At 42.6% G+C, this 17,403-nt stretch overlaps 1 protein-coding gene across 1 annotated transcript in view; it reads right to left on the reverse strand.

Moving 5' to 3' along the window:
- Nucleotides 1-16,596, reverse strand: part of pik3cd (phosphatidylinositol-4,5-bisphosphate 3-kinase, catalytic subunit delta) — a 29,821-nt gene extending 13,225 nt beyond the window's left edge. Inside the window, exons 1-8 of the mRNA XM_054794970.1 lie at nt 16,237-16,596; nt 15,195-15,367; nt 12,225-12,453; nt 8,886-9,109; nt 7,673-7,849; nt 4,688-4,843; nt 1,498-1,587; nt 498-716 (exon numbers count right to left, since the gene is read on the reverse strand). Of these exons, the coding sequence (XP_054650945.1) occupies nt 498-716; nt 1,498-1,587; nt 4,688-4,843; nt 7,673-7,849; nt 8,886-9,109; nt 12,225-12,453; nt 15,195-15,335 (1,236 nt within the window). The 5' untranslated portion in view covers nt 15,336-15,367; nt 16,237-16,596. The remainder of the gene's footprint in view (nt 1-497; nt 717-1,497; nt 1,588-4,687; nt 4,844-7,672; nt 7,850-8,885; nt 9,110-12,224; nt 12,454-15,194; nt 15,368-16,236) is intronic.
- Between the last annotated feature and the right edge of the window lie 807 nt (nt 16,597-17,403).

Consider the following 17,403-nt stretch of genomic DNA (forward strand, 5'->3'; position numbering starts at 1 on the left):
TGTATATTTTATGATTGTGTGACTAAGGTCCGTATTTGTAATAAAGACAGGAAGTCACAATGTCTTGTTTATGATAGGTTAGTTTTACTGGTGAACAGTAGTCATAAATGTTATATGTTGTGTTGAATTTCACTCGTTCCTAGAAAAAGGCTTTTGGAAATGGGAAGTAAATTGAAATGCAAACATCTCAGTGAGCGGGCGTGATGTAGTAGCTAAATAGTGTAAAGATTAATTTAGAATTCCTTGAAAATGTTTGCCAACCTCCTCCTTCCTTGGAGATAAAAGAACTGAAGCGGATGTAGTGTCAACCACAGCCTAGCCACTGAACACACTTGCACAACCCAAGAAACACACCCTCTGGACAAACACACACATAGAGGAAACTCATCTTCACACCCACATGCACACACGTACACACACACGCGCACACACACACACACACACCCACACCCACACGTCACCTCCTGGAAGCCTCAAACTCCCCCGAGAAGGCTCACCGCTTTCTTCTTCTTTTTGGTGCCACGTGGCTTCTTGGCCTTGTCGAAGACGGCGTAAAGGGCGAAGCACAGGCGGCTCATGCGCGGCAGGTCCGCCACGATTATGTCAAACTCCATCTTTTGGTCCCACATGGGCTCAGAGGACACCACAACCTCAGAACTGGTGACCACCTTACAGAGCAACTCACTGCCATGAAAGAGTCCGGCCTGCACTACGAGCTGGAGGACACACACACACACAGAGTGGGGGGTGACGGTGGAAGATTTACAGGCTTGATGAGATGATTAAGAGCTTCCTGTGTCACTCAAGCTATGAGTCAAAGGGTGTATACATTGCATTTCCCTTCAGTCTACGACAAACAATAGGAAGCCAAGGGAGTCAAAATCCAATATGCATGTCCTCCCCTTTGCCAAATTAAGATAGCACACGTCTGTACCAACTCACTACACAAGCCTCCATTCCCCCGGGGGCGTATTTTCAAGCATCTGCCTGCCAGCCACTGAAATGAATGATGGATCATTATGTGACAAATTTGTCATGAGTCATAACGTGCTGTATAATAAGGCAGCGGCTGGAAGTGCATTTACACCAAACAAAGCAAGCTAAACGGTAACGTAGTCCATGTGTGATGACACACTACAGTCACACATTAACAGAATTCCCTACTTGTGTTGGGACCAGAAGCACACAAAAAAAGCATATTGCCGGATGTAACAACCAAGTTATGCTCACAATGAAAACGAAAGCTAGAAAGGGAGCGACAGCATGTTTTCTCAGAATCTAGGTCCTAGAATGAGAGGTCTAAAAAAAACAGATATAGGCCCTCCCCGCTTCCTGTTTTGAAACTTTACCCAACCGCTATGATGAATTATGGGAAGTGTGTGATCTGAACCATGTCACCGCCACCCCCCAACCTCCCCATCTGCTCCAAAACCCTTGTCATTTAACTGTCTGTTCCTACAAGCGTGCGTCTGCAGAATGGTCCATGCCCACACCGACCTTCATGCCTTCATCCGCATTGACTCGGCTGCCCTGCAGCAGGTGGATGTAGAAGGGCTCGTTGATGGACCAAAGAGAGGAGGTGTTTTGCTGCATGAGGCGGTCAGAGGAGAGAGGAAATGAGTCTCTGTTGTGTACAATAACATTACACACAAGTGTAGCAGCTCATGTTGCTATACCTACAAACTGAAAAGGCAAAAAGAGATATTTATGGAGCTTTAAATGCACTGTACTCTGACAGAGTGGACAGTGGGCCGGAGCAGGCATGCCTTTACTTTCTGTCTAAATCAGGGGTATCCAAAATCAATTTGCAGCCCACCACTCATTTTTTTTATTAAAGTAAATAAGATGAGGCTTAATGTTATAAGAAAGAGTTGAAAGGTTGCAAGAAATCCTAATACTGTTAGTACAGGGGAACCCCGGTTGTCATGATTAAGTCATTCCAAAATGTCTGTCTAAGTCCGAAGCCTCCAAAAATTGAAACAATTTTTCCCGTAGGAAACAATGTAAATCCAATTCATTCGTTCCAGACACAAGGGGGCAGGAAATGGTATGAGTTATATGTTTGGTATGAGTTATAACTTGAATTCAATAATGTTTCTCACCAACAGTGTATCTCAAAATGCTGGCACAATTTCTTTCTTTGGCTCCATTGTGGGTTATGTTGCAGCCGTGACCAATAAGAAAAGCAGACGCTTGTGTCGTAACTGTGCTGGTGTAAATACAGACACAACCACTGATGATGTCATAGATGGGCAACGGAGCTGGGGGACAGTGACGTCCAGTTCCGGGTTCCACTTGAGAGCATGCTAACGGTGGCGTTTTGTAATAAAGACACGTTAGGGACACAGCTGGACTCAAGACTGAGTCACCTATGAGTGGGATTCTTTGTTTGGGCACTCAAGTCCACAGATAAGGCACAAACACATTACGTACTTTATCTTACTGACTTTGCCAACTGCATGAGCCTTACAGAATGTAGTATTGTGTAAACTAAGTATAATGAGATTTGGTGTTGGTGTGTGATCCAAGATGGCTGAATGAACAAGCAATTCTGGGAGCAGTCTGTCCACATCCTTATTAATACCACAAGATTCAACGTGCCAAAGTATAAAATGAAAGTTTGTTATGCACAATTTTGTACGAGATTTTCATTGAAAAATCAATCATATGAAAACTGAGGCATCCGAAAACCAAGGTTCCACTGTACAGTCGTCCCTCGCTACTTTGCGGTTCGAACATCTCTCCCTTACTATATCGCGGTTTCTCAAAAATATATTAATTAATAAATGATCAATGCTTCAAAAAATATTGAAAAGACTAGTCATATGTAGTATTCTGGCCACTGGGTGTCAGTAATGTTACATTGAAGAGACATTACATTAACACTGCATGTAGTCAGCCATGGCATGTCCGACATGACAGAGTGAAAAAACGTTCTCCTCACATTCTGTGTGGAAGTGGTAAGTTTTTGGCTTCTTACTTTGTCCCTCTTCCCGACTCCATTTGAAACCCAGAATAAAGAACTTCAAGTCTAACTAGTTTGGCCGGTAGCAGGCTAATGCCTAAAGTGGCGGCTGTCTCTTGTGTCCCTGCAGTGACCCCGTAACCTGCGCAATGCAGTGTAAATAAAGAATAATAGGAATGTAAAAGGTGACTATAGGGGTGTTATTTCATGTCTACAGGGCTCTAATATTGTTAAAAAAAAACTTATTTAGAAAGTCATAAACAGGTTTTCTATGCTCTAACTTTGAAAATATTCAATTTATTAATATTGAATCCTCCTTTGCGGAAATTCACTTATCGCGGTTGAGTCTGGAACCAACTAACCGCAATAAACAAAGGACGACTGTATAAGTATTTCATCTGGTAACAGAAAGCTGAGATGTAGGCCGTTCTTTAAATATACTAAACTGTGTAGCGCATCTGTACTATCCCACACTGAATTGGTGCTCGAATTTTCAATAAACTAAACTCTTTCTCTGCAAAGACAGTCAAGGACAGGACCAACAAAATGGCAGCAAACATCACCAGTAGGCAAATTGATGACATGAATTCAGCACAGGCATACTGAATTGCCTGTGATGAGTCAAGTGATGTAAACCACATTGAGCAGACAGCACTGATATGTAGATGTGAACTCTTTTTTATGTTAATGTTGGCTATGTTTTCTGTAATTTTACACAAACACGGGAGCGACTCTAAAAGGCCAACATAATTCAGTGTTTAAATTATTTCAGAGTTGCCTACACATGCACTCTGCACTTCTGTTTTGAATTCTGCTGTTGGAAGAGGTATAATTAAAAAGATTAAAACTTTAAAAAGTTTATAAGCTGTGTAATGTTTTGCGGCTCCAGACTATTTTTCTTCAATGCAAGAAGAGGCAAAATGGCTCTTTTGATGGTAAAGGTTGCCGACCCTTGCCATAACTCATTGCCCCTGCAACCTCTGTTAACTAACATCCTTTTCATTAAAATCATTTTATAACAGATACTACCTCCGTACTTTGCTACAACTTCTTTCTTGAATGCAAAGGCCTTCTTAAACCAAACTTTTGGCACTTGTTTTGCAGCTGTACTCAATAAAGCAAAGCATCAGTGCAAGGCACAATGCTTGAAAGGAGTAGAGAAGGAGACAGACACGTGTTCTGTGTGAGTTCTCTGAACAAATAAATAAATAAATAAACACACACACACACACACACACACACACACACACACACACACACACACACACACGCACATAATAAAGATGATTCAAGGATTCCCTTGCCAGACTCTAACTATAGTGTCCCAACTCTAAAAGAACCCCTATCCATTGTTCTTAGAAATTGAGTCAGCAATGCGTGCATGTTTTGTTTGGGCACTCGACGAGTTTGTTAGGTGCACTGTTTGGCCGTACGATAGCCGAGACAGCGTACAAAGACCGAGACATATTTTTAGCAATCATTCTTGTCAAAAATCGAATCCTACAAAAACCAAGGTTCCGCTGTACTAATGTTTTACTATTTTCTACAGCCCCATCACTTCCGCACCCACCCTTACGGTGCCCTTGGTCAAGACATCATATGTCAATTATTTACATAGTGACGTGAAACATGTTTCAAGTGTGCCAAAGTCCGCAATGTTCCAGCGGAACAATTGTGACGACGGCCGGAAGAGAACGTGAGTGTTTACGAAGAACCTCTTACCTTCTTCAGGGGCAGAGGAGGTGGTCTGGACACGGAGCGACTCTTGCACATCTGACTGCACATTCTTCCATGCTCCTCTTGGTATTTGCTGATGGTTGAGTGGTGCACCATGGTGAGGTGGGGATTTTGGCCATTCCGCAAACAGATGAAGATGTACTAGGATCAAATAAAAACAGTGTTGTCTCATTACTCATGAAGGACTTTTTCCCCAATTAGTACAGTATTTAAGAGCAGTGATTCAATTGCAAAAGGAATGGAAATGTATTCACTTCTTATAAGTCTTATTTTGTGTTGTTTTGTGTTTTCCTCTGTGTGTGTCTGCCCGAAAGTCCAATTCCTGGTGGCTCACTGTAGTAGTTGGTTTACAAAATGGAATACATTTTCAAAGTTAATTAAAAACATTTCATAGAAATTCATAAAAATATTTGGACCTTTACGGTGTCTGTGTGTTAAAGGGTTAATTGGCACAAAATGGTTAGTCCGGAAAATCTTGTTGAAAATGATTAATTAACTTTTTTAAAAATGACAATAAAATGAATAGTAAGTAATAGGAAAGTTCAATATTATTCAACATAAATAAAGTTTGCATGCATGACTTCATATAACAAAAAAAAATAGAGTGGAACCTTAGTTAGCGTCAGTAATTCGTTCCAGAAGGTTTGAGTGTAACAGAAACAGACGCTATCCGAATCCATTTTTCCCATAAGAAATAATGTAAATCCAATTCATTCATTCCAGAAGGCCAAAAGTGTTAACACAAAGCACATTTTTATAATTTTCCAGTTATAGTTTTTCATGCAGAAAGCAATTCAAAATGCATATAAATACATATATATGATGAAAGGGGTAATAAATGAACATAAGAGGTTGCTTTTTTCTTCATTGAAGATAAAGAAGTGATTCTTGATGTGGATGTTCCCAAAAACACTAAGTGGCAGTGAGGGCAACATCAAGAAGGTAATCTTCAAAACCACTTTTATGTCAATTATTACTTGAATTCAATAGAGTTTCTCAACTCGGTAACCCACAATAGAGCGAAAGAAAGTTGCGAGTGCCGGCATTTTAATGAAGAAGGGAGAAACACTATTGAATTTAAGAAATAACTCATGACACAACAGGAAGACCTGGGTTCGATTCTCCCTTGGGCATTTCTGTGTGGCGTTTGCATGTTCTCCCCGTGCGTGCGTGGGTTTTCTCCGGGTACTCCGGTTTCCTCCCACATTCCAAAAACATGGATGTTAGGTTAAATGGCGACTCTAAATTGTCCATAGGTATGAATGTGAGTGTAAATGGTTGTTTGTCTATATGTGCCCTGTGATTGGCTGGCGACCAGTCCAGGGTGTACCCCACCTGTCGCCCGAAGTCAGCTGGGATGGGCTCCAGCATGCCCCCACAACCCGAAAGAGGAGAAGCGGTATAGAAAATGGATGGATGGACAACAGGAAGGTGGTGTGGAAGAGGAAGGTGTTGCTCTCGCTACCACATTGTGTCTTTGGGAACAGTCGTGTCAACAATCAATGAAATGAAGGTAAAAGTAACCTTAAATGTTCATTTATCCCTTTCATTCATCATTTATATACATTTAGAATTGTTTTACGCACGTAAAACTATTATTGTAAAACCCTGTTTTCTGTCAACATTTTTGAGCGTAAACCACCAATTACATCATAGATGGGCGACTTAGCTGACTTCCTGTTCTGGTTGCCATTTTGTTAGCAAACTAGGACAGGACGTATTGTGCTAAAAATACATCAAAAATCCAGATGGACTCATGCAGTGTATTCATGACACAATAAGACTGTATGCTAACTGAAAAATGTACGCAAATTACCAGTTAATTTGAATAAATGATCATATACTGTATAGCAAACTTTACGCACCTTTGAATATTTCCACAATTCCAAGCTAAAATTCCCATGGAAATGATCAGAAATTGGACATTTTCCGCCCATTTGCAACCCCCTTATTTACCATTCAAATAGCTTAGGGTGGCTGGAAGATGACAATTTTTCATTGGCTATGGGGCAGCTATGGTGGACTACTATGAACTCTGCCTCGCAGCAAGAGGCCACACAATAATGGAAGTAAAAATAATCTTAGCACTTCTAGTTCCAAAATTAGTTAGTTATAAGATTCATTCGTATGTACTGTAGACAACATGTGTGGTTAGCAAAGGTGCACCAAGGTTTTTCATATAAAAAGACCATTGGACAAGACAGCAATACAGACAAAGGGATGTTTACATGTAATGGTCCAGCCTTCAGTCACTTCACCATCAGAGAGTGCTGGTTAACTCCTGGAGGCTGTTTGTTTGCTGTAGGTTAATGCAGTTCAAATCTTATTAAGGTTTGGATGGAGGTCGTCCCTTCCTGCAGTGCTGTGCGACTGATATGAGTCAGCTCTGCAGGTGGTAGCATCAGTGAACTCTCTGCCACCCAAAACTGTGAGTCACATCAGTCTTGATCTGACACTTGTAGTTACAATTGTGGGCAAAGAACACAGCTGAGAAAACAATTGACAGACTTACTTTGTTACTTACACTTTAAAGCTACTGTCTGTATTCGTCAGTAGTCATTCCACTTCACTTGGTCTATTTTATGGAATTTAATCCATTATGATTATTGGGACATGTCCCGTCATGTCAAACGTCAAACAAGCATCTGTGTGTGTGTGCACTGATGATGCAGTGGGGTGGGGGGTAATGTCCAGTTTGCCCCACAATCTAAAATAGGCTTTGAGTTTTGGCCCCCTGTGCGATTGAGTTTGACACCCCTGTTCTAGAGTGTGGCAAAGCACTGCACACAACTCTGAGCAGTAACATAAGCAATGACCCTAGTGCTAACACAACATCAGGTGTCCTGGCTGGTCCAGCAACATGATGCATCACTAAAGTAGGTATCACCATGAGGTCAAATGAGTACATATTCATGCTTTTTTTTCCAACTGCATATAGGAAATAAACATACATAAAATAATTGAACTCACTTTAAACTGGCAGAGGGGCTGTTTCCCGTAGATGAATTCCCACCTCCCGTTGACCTGTAACGTGTAGTCCTCAGGTTCTTGTCGCACCGAGCGAAAGACAGTGGCTTTCTTCTTCAGGGCGCTCCTCATCAGAGCGAGTGGCAGGTCTTGTTGCTCCTGCTGCACCATGAAGCTTTCCTGGCATGCGTTCAAATGTAAAGAACCATTTGGATCTTACTCCTCCTTTGAAGGCTTGCAAGGTGATGTTTGTTATGTGGGAGGGGGATTACCAAATATGCTCATATTGACGATTAAACTTCTTCTATGAGTTAACACATGTTTGACAACTACAGTAGTGTACCTCGTAAAAAATGAGTACACCCCTCAGATTTCAACAACCACTTTTATGACAGCATATCTTCTCAAGGGACAGTACTGTTGAAATGAAACTTGGGTACACTTCAGAGTAGTCGGTGTAGAGCTACCACTGAAAATTAGTTAGCATTGTTGTCTGAATAGCTGGCAACAAGTGAATAGCAAGATAATTGTGTCTTGTCTACAGTCAAGTATGGTGTGATATTGTCATGGTCTGGGACTGCACGAGTGCTGCAGACCCTGGGGAGCTGCGGTTCATTGCAAGAAACATGAACTCTAATATGTACGGTGATATTCTGAAGCAGAGCATGACCCCTCCCTTGGGAAAGTGGCTAGCGTGCCAGTTTACCAACATGATAAGGAGACTAAACACAACTCCAAGATGACAAATGCCCTGCTAAGGAAGTTGAAGGTGAGGATGATGGAGTAGCCAAGTATGTCTGCAGACCTGAGCCCAATTGAGCATCTGTGGCGCATCCTCAAGTGGAAGGAAGGTGGAGGAGCACAAGGTGTCTAACATCCACCAGCTCCACCAGTGATGTCACAATAGAAGAGTGGAAGAGGATTCCAGTAACAACCTGTGCAGCTGTGGTGAATTCAACACCCAAGAGGATTAAGGCAGTGCTATATAACAATGGTGCTCACTCTAAATATTGACACTTTGGTCATTTTCACTATTTACACAATATTGGCTGTGTGTTAAGTCATTTTCAGAGGATAGTAATTTCATACTGGTATACAACGTTGTACACTGACTACTCTAAGTCATATGCAAGTGTAATTTCTATAGTTTGTCACCTTGAGAAGATATATTAAAAAGCTTGCTGACAAGTTAAGGGAACGTAAGAGATCAACTCACATCACAAGCCTCAAACTTGACGTTGATGAAGATCTTGGTGTTTTGTGACTTGCCACACATAGGCAGAGAGCAGCATGGCTCGAGGTCGCATGGGAAAGTGTACTCAAGCCACTGTTGCCATGGAGACATCTGACGCCTCTGAGCCTTTTCTTCGCAAAAGGCTCTCATCTTGGTCCGGAATTCGTTCACCTCGTGGTTCTTCTGGGCCTCAAACTCGTGCAGACCTAAGAAAACAGCAATGGCATTTAGCAGTCTGACTAAAAAAGTTACTTACATGATCAAAATCATCCAGAACTTATTCAGAATTTTAGCCCATGTTTTATTTTGTTTAATTTACTATATAATATGTTCTCAATTAAAAAAAATATTACAATGTTTTGGTATACTAAACATTTTACCAGCCACCACCATAATGTATGATATTTTTAAGTTAATGCTAAAGGAGCTTAATATATTTGATAATAATATATATACTTAAGTCAATGCTTAGTTTTTATACCGGATGCCCTTCCTGACACAACACTGGTCAGGAATGCCTTCTGTCATAAAAAGGCAGTGTATTATTACACCACAAGGGATACATGCAATATTCAGAATTATAATTAGGTATGTCCGATAATATCGGCCCCCCGATATTATTATCTCCAGCAGCCTCAAACATTGAGTAGCCGTCGACTAAAGTGCAGGAACCATCGGTTGTCAACATCTACTGTATAAGCCTCCATCATCAATACTGACCATAGCATCTCTCTCACTGGTACCCGCACTATGCAGGAGACTTCAACTGTCAACACACAGATTTGGGCTATTGCCATACAACACCAAATGTAGAGACACTAAACCAATGGGCCTCCACCACCAATGCATTGCTGCTGTTTGACCAGAAAGAACCCCCACACTTCTTTTCTGCACGCTGGAATACCTACACCAACCCGGACTTGGCCTTCGCAGTATGTCACAGTAGGGGCCCAAAGCTAGAGAGGGAAAGGTTCCCTCACTCACACCATCGACCGTTCATCATAAAAGTCCCATCTGTGGTGCAGTCGGTAGCAGAGAAATCTGTCAGGAGATGGAACTTCCGAAAAGGCAAACTGGCAGTCGTTTTCTGCAGAGACAGAAAGACAACCAGCCTGCCACCCAGACTCAGATATTGCCGATATGGACACTGCATACGCAACCTACTGTAAAGTACTCCTTGCAACCTACATCCCAGGCCAGCTCCAGGGAACAAGCAGATGAGAGTCTGTAACAGCACTCCTGCAAAAGCTGGGTGCCACCCGGAAGACAAGGTAGATCGAAGTCATGGAGTCAATCGATTTCACTCACTCCAGTCGCAGGCTCAATAACATTGCCTGCCCCCCCTCCAAGTGTCCAGCAACAGCAAATGCCATCATGTCCCAACCCCTCAAGAACGGCTGCTTCCCAGGTGCAGTCAAGAACTTTGCCCGCTCAACATCACACAGATATCCAGGGTCAACATGTCGGGAGACTTTTCAGCAGCTGAGCTCCATGTGGCCATAACTAAACCCAAACAGGAGAAGGCACCAACACATGATGACATCCACCCCAAATTTGTGATCCACCAGGCAGCAAATACAACTGCATGGCTCTGCTCGGTCTACTCTGCATGTTTTAGGAGGTCCACGCTCCCAAAGATCTGGTGCCATGCTGTGGTCATAGCCCTTCCACAGCCGAACAAACCGGCTGAAGACCCAAAGTCCTACAGACTAATCTCACTGCTCTGCTTCCCATTCAAGATCTTGGAGATGTTGATCCGAGAAGACTGGGGTATTGTTCCTGGACCGCACAGCTGCTTATGATCTGGCACCATGGACTCTACCTAAAGCTCCTAAAGACCATACCAGACCGGCATATGATGCAATTCATCATGGAGATGCTGTCAAAACGCAGCTTCGCCTTAAAATTCAGTGATGGACAATGCAGCAGGCTTCGGAGGCTGAGGAACAACGTTCCACAGGAGTCTGTCCTCGCTCCAATGTTCAACATCTACATCCACATCCACGATCTACCAGAGACAACATCACTCCGACGCAAACGACCTGGCCATTATGATGCGACGACCAACATGGGAAGCAACCGAAGATGGACTAAACCAGGACATGGGTATTCTGGCAATCTATCCATGCAGCTGGCGTCTACAACGCAGCATTGGCAAGACAGTAACAGCAGCCTACCATCTCAACAACAGAGAAGCCAAAAGGGAACTGACTGTGCTCATTAACAACAATTGCCTGGAGTTCCAGCAAGCCTTGAGGTACCTTGGTGTAGGTTTGGACAGAACAATCTCCTTCAGACAACATCTTGAAGAAGTGACGGTCAAAGTGTCATCAAGTGTCGCACTAATCCGTTGACTCGTGGGCACTAGTTGGGTGCCTCTGCCAAGGTGCTGCAAATCTCCACGCATGCCCTGGTCTTCTCTGCAGCTGAATACTGTGCTCCAGTCTGGTGTAGAAGCCCCCATGCCAAGAAGGTTGATGTCGTTATAAACAACACCCTTCAGACCATAACTGGCTGCCTTAAGTCCACTCCTGTGTTCCACCTTTCAGTGCTAACGGGAATAGTCCTGGCCGGCCTCCGACGGGAGGCAGCTACCCTTGCCCTATCCAGGAAGGCCCTGAGATACAACTGGCATATTCTGCACACCACCACCACAACAGTGTCACCCCCAAGCAGACTCAGTTCTTCCAACAAGGCGGCACAAGAGCTGCTTAGGTCCAGCCCTGATGACCTGTCGAAAAATGCATGGCTGACGGCATCCTAGAAGCAGGAGTCGGCAGGATCCACACATATCCATCGTTACATCCAGGACCTGGGAGTCGGCATCAAAGGAGATGACCTGGCCCGTGGGCAGTAGACCTTGCTGAACTGCCTGCGAACTGGGATTGGATGCTTCAAAGAATGGCTGATGAAATGGGACCTGGCAGACCAAGCTGCATGTGAATGCGATGAGCCTGACCAGACTGCAGACCTCATTATCACCACCTGCCTCTTCTACAAAACCTCAGAGGCCGGCCTCATCGATGTGGCACCCGAGACAAGGATGTGGCCAGATATTTGATTGGCTGGATATTTGATGATGACACACGAAAGAAGAAGAAGAAAATATAAAACATATACCCCCACTGTTGTAATAGTTGAAATTCCCTTTTATGATACTTCCACTTATTAATGATGACAGTAAAGTGGTATTTTACATATCATGTTAAAGCTTAACTATTCTTGTAAGAGATTTCAGTTATTAATTTTGTAAGTCCAATATGTTTTTCTGTGAGTTAGTCATAAAGCTGCTGTGCTTTTTTGACAGAAGAAACAGCTCACCTTTCCCGATCAACAGGCTGATTTGAGTGTTGGTAAGTTTCTCCACACGGTCGCCCTCCCTGGCCACCAGTCTCAAAACACCCATGAAGGGCCGCACGTCGCTTATACGCCTCGATTCATCCTCCAGCTCCTCCCTCTCGCCCGTCTGGTTGATGCAGGTGAAAACATACGCATCAGGATGGCCCAGCGCTGTGAACAGTGCTTCTCCTCTGGCATTTTTCCAAACCATCTGAAAAAAAGACCGGAGGGAAAAAAAAACATTCATGAAACTACCCACAGCAATGAGCTGAACTGAGTATCATAGCATATCAGGTCAAGAATCTAATCATGTCTAACTTTGGTTATGATTTAGTGTGTGCTATATACTGAAGTAGCCATGTCGTTTGCATGAAATCAGCTGTATCTCTCACTCATCTCACTGTCCTGTCTCCCCGAATGAAACACAAGTTTCCCTCTTGTTTCCAACTTCTGTATCTCTCACTCATTTTTCCTTGTCATTCGTGTCGCTTCTCTCCTTTTTTTGCCTACCTGTGCATTTGGAGTGGCAATGTTTAGCACATGAAATGCACAGATTTGATTGGCTGTGAGATGCCTTAATCAGTGGATTTCCTGATTTGATCAACCAGTACTGTAAAGTCTAAAAAAGTCGGTCACAATAGCATCACCCCACCAAAACTTGAAATACTAGAATAATTTCTTGACTACAGGTCCAGGTCCGTATAGGATGGTGTCTGGATCCAGACTTGGACTGTGGCCTGCCAGTTAGTGACCTGTGCTGTATGCCGCATTTCCTCAATTATTAACACCTCACCCCAAATAGACACGATGCATTGTCCACTTGAATAAATAAATGCCTCACCTCAAATAGATGCAAAAAGTATATACGTTCTGTATATATTTATGTATGTATATACAGTAATCCCGCCTTTATCATGGTTAATTGGTTCGAGACCCGACCGTGAAAAGTTAATCACTGCAAAAGTAGGATTCCTTATTTACAAATAAAATATTTTCCAAGTTAGAGCATAGAAAACCTGTTTACGACCTTCTAAATACTTTTAAAAACATTATTAGAGCCCTTTAGACATAAAATAACACCCACATAGTCACCTTTACAGTTGTATTACCCAATAAAGTAGATATAATCAGAGAAAATAAGCCATTTAAGACATAAATAAATAAATAAAACTGGTGCTCGTGTGTCTCAGTAAATGTCTTCCGGATGTTTGGAGGACAGGAATGATGTCGGGAGTTCCCAGCTGAGTACAGTATTTACCACAATTATTTATTGTCATACTTACTACATCATAATTTGTGGTAATGAATTATCATATTTTTATTTGTATTAAAAATATATGATTTTGTATAAGGCCGCACGGTGGTCTAGTGGTTAGCACGTTGGCCAACACAGTAACAGCCTGGAGATCGGGAAGACCTGGGTTCGATTCTCCCCTGGGCATTTCTGTGTGGAGTTTGCATGTTCTCCCCGTGTGCGCGTGGGTTTTCTCCGGGTACTCCGGCTTCCTCCCACATTCCAAAAACATGCATGTTAGGTTAATTGGTGACTCTAAATTGTCCATAGGTATGAATGTGAGTGTGAATGGTTGTTTGTCTATATGTGCCCTGCGATTGGCTGGCGACCAGTCCAGGGTGTACCCCGCCTGTCGCCCGAAGTCAGCTGGGATGGGCTCCAGCATGCCCCCGCGACCCTAATGAGGAAGAAGTGGTATAGAAAATGGATGGATGGATGGATGATTTTGTATAATGATAAATGTATTTGTACAAATAATAATGATAATACATCTTCATGACAGTAAACACACAGGTCAGGTTAAAGAAAAGAAAAACATTTTTAAATAAATAAATAATGGATTACAAAATGTAACAAACTGTGCAAAGGCAGTATGCCAAATAAATGCCTAAATGTGTCTTCTGAATGGTATTCTCTACACTTGAGTGAACACACTCTTGGCCACTAAAGTTTGAGGAAATTCACTGCGTAAGTGCTTTATCTAGCCATGGCCAGGAGTGTCGAAGTCGTGCCATGGAGGGCCGAGACAATGCAGGTTTTCTTTCCAGCGGGTCACTAAAGCAGGAGATTTTAATGAGCAACACCCCCTTCAATTTGAGAGAAGGAGCTCATCACTTAAATCACCTGCTGAAGAAACTGGTTGGAGAGAAAACATGCAGTGTCTCGGCCCTCCAGGGCACGACTTTGACACATGTCAGCTATGCAATCTGACCTTGCTCTCGCCATTAGAAGCATCCAAAATTTAAAAGAAGGAAAATACAATTTTGTTTTCTATACCGCTTGTCCTCATTAGGGTCATTGGTAAGCTGGAGCCTATCCCAGTTGACTTCGGGCAAGAGGCAAAGCACACCCTGGACTAGTCGCCAGCCATTTGCAGGGCCTCAAATAGACAAACCATTCACACTCACATTCACGCCTACAGACAATTTAGAGGGTCCAATTAACCTAAAATACATACAGTACATTTGAAATGTAGGAGGAAGCTGGAGTACTCAGAGAAAACCCCCACACACACAAGGAGAACATGCAAACGCCACACAGAGATCCGAACCAGGATCCTCCTGACTGTGCGGCCAACATGATAACCACTAGGCCACCGTGCGGCCCTACTGCATACAGTTCCTTGTTAATGCTGAGACACATACAGTATAAGAGACATTGTGACCCTGACGGTTTTGGAACACTCAAGCGACATTTCTTGTCTTAATCACCTTAAAAGCCTCCAAGAGTATCACGACTAAACGCAACTAAATCAAACTGTCTGAGGTGGCAGAACAGTTGGCATGGAAACGGCACATTCACATTCATAAAGAGATTGGCACTGGAACGGCGGCCAAGGAGAAATGAGCCTTGTACGCTATCCAAACTTAAAAGATGATGTTCACTATTTAGAAGATACCTTACAGATCATATATGAGGAAATATGAGTGCACACATACCTTCTTGATACTGCTGATGGTATCCTTATGAGACACTGGGAACGTGAGGTAGATGCCAGTTGGCAGCAGGAAGTCCATCCTGACCCCTTGGTTGCCCTCCAGCTCCCACTCTGCCTGCATCCCATACTTCCCCGGGGGCATGGTGACGACAGCCTCTCATTTACCATACCACACTGATCACCAGAACACGTGTGGTTAATACAATGACATTATACTGTATATAACATGCACACATGTTGAATGAATGGCAGCTTGTTATCCTTTTCCTATGCCTACCACTGCATTAGGGTCATGGGAGTGAGTGCTGGAGCCTATCCTATCTGGTGCACATGTATACAAATATCATTCACACTCACATTCACACTTACGGACAATTTAATTTAGAGCGTCCAATTAACCTAACATGCGTGTTTTTGGACTGTGCGAGGAAGCCCATGCAAGATTCGAAGCCAGTTCTCAAGACTGTGAAGTGCTAACCACTGTGCCACCGTGTGACCGTTGACTAACGTGCATATTGAACTATATACTGTATACCTTTTTGCACGCACAGCTTAACAATGTTTGTTATGATGGCTGTAAGGAACTGCATTATAGCTTGTTACTAGTATTATGATCCATCGTGTGGCTAAAAGAGTGTAACCAAAATATTACAAACAGATAAACATCAGTGAATACCTCTTTGAAACAGAGCATTATTATCTCGGTATGTGTTACCATTACTGTAGATGGTGCAGGTGTACCTAATAAAGTGAACATATGCTACACAAATCAAATGAGATATGGTCTTGTGCATAGTACAAATCAGTTACAATATCAGCACAGGCCAAATGTTTAGCGTTTGCCATAAGTAATTCTACACTATTGATTTGAGGTAAGGGGACACTTGCGCTGTGCGAGGCACAAAATGGGCAACAGTCCGTATATAAACACCAGTAAATGTGGATATTTGGAAAATATCTTAGCAGATGCTAATCAATGCCGTCCAGAAGGTGAGACTAGACTATAAGAGCACATTTAATGTGGAATGAGTGGAAGCACTCGCCTGTCAGTCCCCACACCGGCCATCTGTCCCTGTCTTCGGCTTGTCACGGAGACGATGGTGGCTGGACTGGCATCGTGGACATGATCCAGATCTGGGAGGTGTTACACAGAGCTCCGAAGGACCAGGTACACCAGAAAAGTGCGTGTGTGCGCGAAAACGTGCACTCCGACTGAGAGAGGCTGAGCTTTGCCTCGCAGGTGCAGCAGCCAAGGAATCGTCTGACAAAAGTGGAGCTTCCTTGACGCGAAAAAAACCCGCCCACGTTTGTTGTGATGGGAAAAAAAATAATTTAAAGGAAATTTAAACAAATACCCCTTGTTAGGCTGAAACACGTATTTGTATGTCCTCCTCGTGCTTGCGTGGGTTTTCTCCAGTGTACTCGAGCTTCCTCCCACATTCCAAAAACATGCATGTGAATGGTTGTTCGTGCATATGTGCCCTGCGATTGGCTGGTGACCACTCCAGGGTGAACCCCACCTTTCGCCCAAAGTGAGCTGGGCAAGGCTCAGCCATGACATTAAAATACACAGAAGTCATCTATATTTCTTTGGAGTGAAATTTGTTTAAAGTTAAAATAATTAGTTCATGCATAAAGTTTGAAGTTACAGAAAATAATGACTGTCTTTCTTTTGATTATTACTGTACATAAGTTAAAAAAATGTTTATTGTTATGTCTAATACAGGGGTGTCTAAACTTTAAACTTTTTATATTTTTTTTTACTTTTTCTAAAAAGGCTATGAAAAATGTTACATACAGTATACAGTATATTTCAAGACAAAGCTTTGTGTTATTAAGTATCAAAAGCTCAGCTTTTTGTCTTCACATTTTTGCCTTTTTGCTTTTATTTCTATACTGTGCCGCGGGCGACAAAAACAAGCCGCCAGCTGCAAATGGCCCCTGGGCCTTACATTGGACACGCCTGGTCTAACATATGCTACTGGAATATCCTTTGTGATCAACATAGTATTTATGTATCTGAATGACTCAGAGGCACATCATTACTCCTTCATGCTTCCTAGAAAATTGTGTCACCTTATTTTCTATCATAATCACCAATTATTAATTACCTATTTCTTTTATTAATTGCTTTGTTTTCCTTGTTGTTTTAAATGTCTTTTTTTATTTGATTTATTAGTTTTTACTGTAGTAATCTATACTTTTGCTTC

The sequence above is a fragment of the Dunckerocampus dactyliophorus genome, chromosome 1, assembly GCF_027744805.1.
Source record: "Dunckerocampus dactyliophorus isolate RoL2022-P2 chromosome 1, RoL_Ddac_1.1, whole genome shotgun sequence".
Lineage (NCBI taxonomy): Eukaryota > Metazoa > Chordata > Actinopteri > Syngnathiformes > Syngnathidae > Dunckerocampus > Dunckerocampus dactyliophorus.